This window comes from Emiliania huxleyi (genome assembly GCF_000372725.1).
Source record: "Emiliania huxleyi CCMP1516 chromosome Unknown EMIHUscaffold_2061, whole genome shotgun sequence".
Taxonomy (NCBI): domain Eukaryota; phylum Haptophyta; order Isochrysidales; family Noelaerhabdaceae; genus Emiliania; species Emiliania huxleyi.
In genome coordinates this window covers 1-3,249 of record NW_005200542.1, presented here as the reverse complement: position 1 = coordinate 3,249, position 3,249 = coordinate 1, and the positions used below count along the sequence as shown (strand labels likewise).

At 69.1% G+C, this 3,249-nt stretch overlaps 1 protein-coding gene across 1 annotated transcript; it reads left to right on the top strand.

The window, feature by feature from the left end:
* Window positions 1–1,207: 1,207 nt before the first annotated feature.
* Window positions 1,208–3,221, top strand: EMIHUDRAFT_254048 (hypothetical protein; the record flags this gene model as incomplete). The annotated part of the gene is made up of 3 exons (XM_005781118.1): window positions 1,208–1,408; window positions 1,579–1,773; window positions 1,891–3,221. Coding segments are annotated over 3 exons (1,727 nt in total), but the record flags the coding sequence as incomplete, so codon positions are not given.
* Between the last annotated feature and the right edge of the window lie 28 nt (window positions 3,222–3,249).

The window sequence follows — 3,249 nt, the reverse complement described above, 5'->3', positions numbered from 1 at the left end:
GCTGCACACTCGCCCGACATGAACCTTAGCCCGCTCCCTCGTTGCGCCGCCCTCCGCAGACTCAACGTCCGAGCTTTGTCCCCCGTCACTTTCCTCTCATTCAGACCCCACACACGCGCATAGCTGTTCGCACATCTCTGACCAATGCAGGCGCCTTGCCTCACTCCGCTCACGGCACCCATTCTGTCCGCTGTGCAGGACGCGCACCGAGAGGCGCTACATGGTCGACCTCATCGAGGTGGAGGACGACGAGTCGAAGTCATGGAAGAAGAAAGAGCCCGGTCCGCTCAAGGACATCGTTGACGCCGGCGGCAAGCCCGCTGGCGGCATCCAGTCCGAGGGCGAGCCCGCATCGCTCGAGGACGTGATCCCGTCCAACGGCGAGCCCGCATCGCTCGAGGACGTCATCCCGTCCAACGGCGAGCCCGCATCGCTCGAGGACGTCATCCCGTCCAACGGCGAGCCCGCATCGCTCGAGGACGTCATCCCGTCCAACGGCGAGCCCGCATCGCTCGAGGACGTCATCCCGTCCAACGGCGAGCCCGCATCGCTCGAGGACGTGATCCCGTCCAACGGCGAGCCCGCATCGCTCGAGGACGTCATCCCGTCCAACGGCGAGCCCGCATCGCTCGAGGACGTCATCCCGTCCAACGGCGAGCCCGCATCGCTCGAGGACGTCATCCCGTCCAACGGCGAGCCCGCATCGCTCGAGGACGTCATCCCGTCCAACGGCGAGCCCGCATCGCTCGAGGACGTGATCCCGTCCAACGGCGAGCCCGCATCGCTCGAGGACGTCATCCCGTCCAACGGCGAGCCCGCATCGCTCGAGGACGTCATCCCGTCCAACGGCGAGCCCGCATCGCTCGAGGACGTCATCCCGTCCAACGGCGAGCCCGCATCGCTCGAGGACGTCATCCCGTCCAACGGCGAGCCCGCATCGCTCGAGGGCGAGATGATCCTACTCTGGCCCACGGGCGATGACTGGCGTGCGGCAGCCGAGCTCGCGGATAAGCTCAACTCGCAGCCGGGCGTGGACATCGACATGGTCTGCTTGGCGGGGTGCGTGGCGGTGGTTCGGGTGGCGACGGAGTCGTCGCAATGGATGGACGCCGTCTCGCCCATTGGCTGCCACATCCACTTCATTGGCTGCCGCATCCACTACATCGTGTCGACGCTCAACAGCGTGTGGGCCGGCAAGATCACCGGGATGTTCTTGGAGAACGACATCCAAGATCTGCAGGAGATGCTGTGCGTGTCCGACAACTCCAAGGCGGCGGCCCTCTTCGTCGAGCGCGTTTGGCAGGCGCTGGGTGTCCTCGCGCAAGCCTTCTCCTTGGAGAGCCCCTGCTACCAGGACGACGAGACACCGGCGTCGGCCAAGACGTTCCCGGAGGAGACGGCTTCGGCGGTGAGCGCCCTGCAGCCCCCTGCAGCGTCTCCTGCACCGCTGTACGCTCACACGATTTGCATTCGCCCTCTCGATCGAGCACGTGCACACATGGACATGGGTATTGCCGGGACACGGGAGTCCCACGTGCGGTACTCATATTGACCCTGTGGCCTCTCGCACACGCGCAGGGCATCGACGAGTGGACGACCCCCTCCCCGCTCCGCAAAATCGAGCGCAAGGGCAAGCCCAGCCTGGTCGACTGCTCCAAGAACACCACTCCGATGGACCCACCGACGGCCCCCAACGGCGTCACCAAAAGTGTCCCGGCTCTCACGCCGGCGGCGACCGGCGGCGCGCTGCTGCCGTCGAGCGAGGAGTTTCCGGTGGAGACGCCCGCCCCGGCGGCGAGCGCCTTGCATTCTGCGCCGTGCGTCTGCCGACCCACTCGCTCTCCCACCGGTAATAATCTCCCTTCCCGTGTGCCCCTATCGCGCTTGCAGGACACCACCTGCTACCCGGGCCTGCCCACGCCGATGGCGGCGGGGAAGAGCGGGCCCGCGTCGGCCCGCAGCGGCTCCGGACCGGGCTACGTGGACGGCGTCGAGGCTGCAGTCCGCCGGCTGGGCGAGAGCGTCAGCTACCAGGCTGCGCCCGCCGACGGCGAGAAGTCGCCGTCGCCGGGAGTCCCCACCTCCGGCGGCATTGCGCCCGTGGCGCCCAAGCCCCTGAGCGCGGTCGCGGGCGCGGGGCAGGCTGAGGCCGAGGCCGCCAAGGAGCGCGAGCACTGGGAGGGGCGGCTCAAGAAGGCGAAGGCCGCGCTCGATCTCATTGCCGAGCAACGGGAGAAGTGGGCGGACTTGCAGTCGCGGCGCTCGGGGAAGTGCCGGCGCAAGGCCATGCGCTGCCGCAACAACCCCAAGTTTGGCAAGGCAAAGGGCAGGCGCAAGTCTGGCAAGGCAAAGGGCCGCGGCCGCCGCCCGAACTGGCGCCGCGAGCCGCAGACCACGTCCGGCAAGGCGCCATTCGCCGCTGGCACGTGCGGCGCCGGCGCTGGCACGTGCGGCGCCGGCGCTGGCACGTGCGGCGCCGTCGCTGGCACATGCGGCGCCGGCGGTCGCGCCGCCCTCAAGGCGGCGGCCAACTGCGTGCAGGGCGGCTACACGAAGGCCGAGGGCGCCTTCCGGTGGCTGCTCCTCGTCTGCATGCCCGCCTTTGGCCACTGCGCGTCCGCCGTGCCTAGCCCGACGGCGGTGGCCTCGGCCTTCTCGTCTGCCGTCGCCTCGGCTGCGTCCTCGGCCTTCTCATCCGGCGTCGCCTCGGCTGCGTCCTCGGCCTTCTCATCCGGCGTCGCCTCGGCTGCGTCCTCGGCCTTCTCATCCGGCGTCGCCTCGGCTGCGTCCTCGGCCTTCTCATCCGGCGTCGCCTCGGCTGCGTCCTCGGCCTTCTCATCCGGCGTCGCCTCGGCTGCGTCCTCGGCCTTCTCATCCGGCGTCGCCTCGGCTGCGTCCTCGGCCTTCTCGCCCGCCGTCGCCGCGTCCTCGCTCGTGAGCTGCTCGCCGCTTCTCATGCCCACCCTCGTGCTCATCCTCCTCGCCATCGCCTGCGGCGCCTCCTGGCCGACCGCGGCGAGCGGAAAGGGGGCTCGCGGCGCGGCGCATAGCTGCTTGGTCCTGCTTTGCGCCTTTGATATGCTTTCTCCTTGCGAGGCTCAGTTTTCGCCACGAGCTTTTCAGCGCGGGTTTCCGGGTACGGATGGGCGACATTACGCTAGTCGTTACGCCTTTGCCGCGGTCAAGGCGGACGGTGCCGTCACCGCGTGGGCATGCTCTTCGTACGGCGGCAGCGGCGCGCCGACCGAC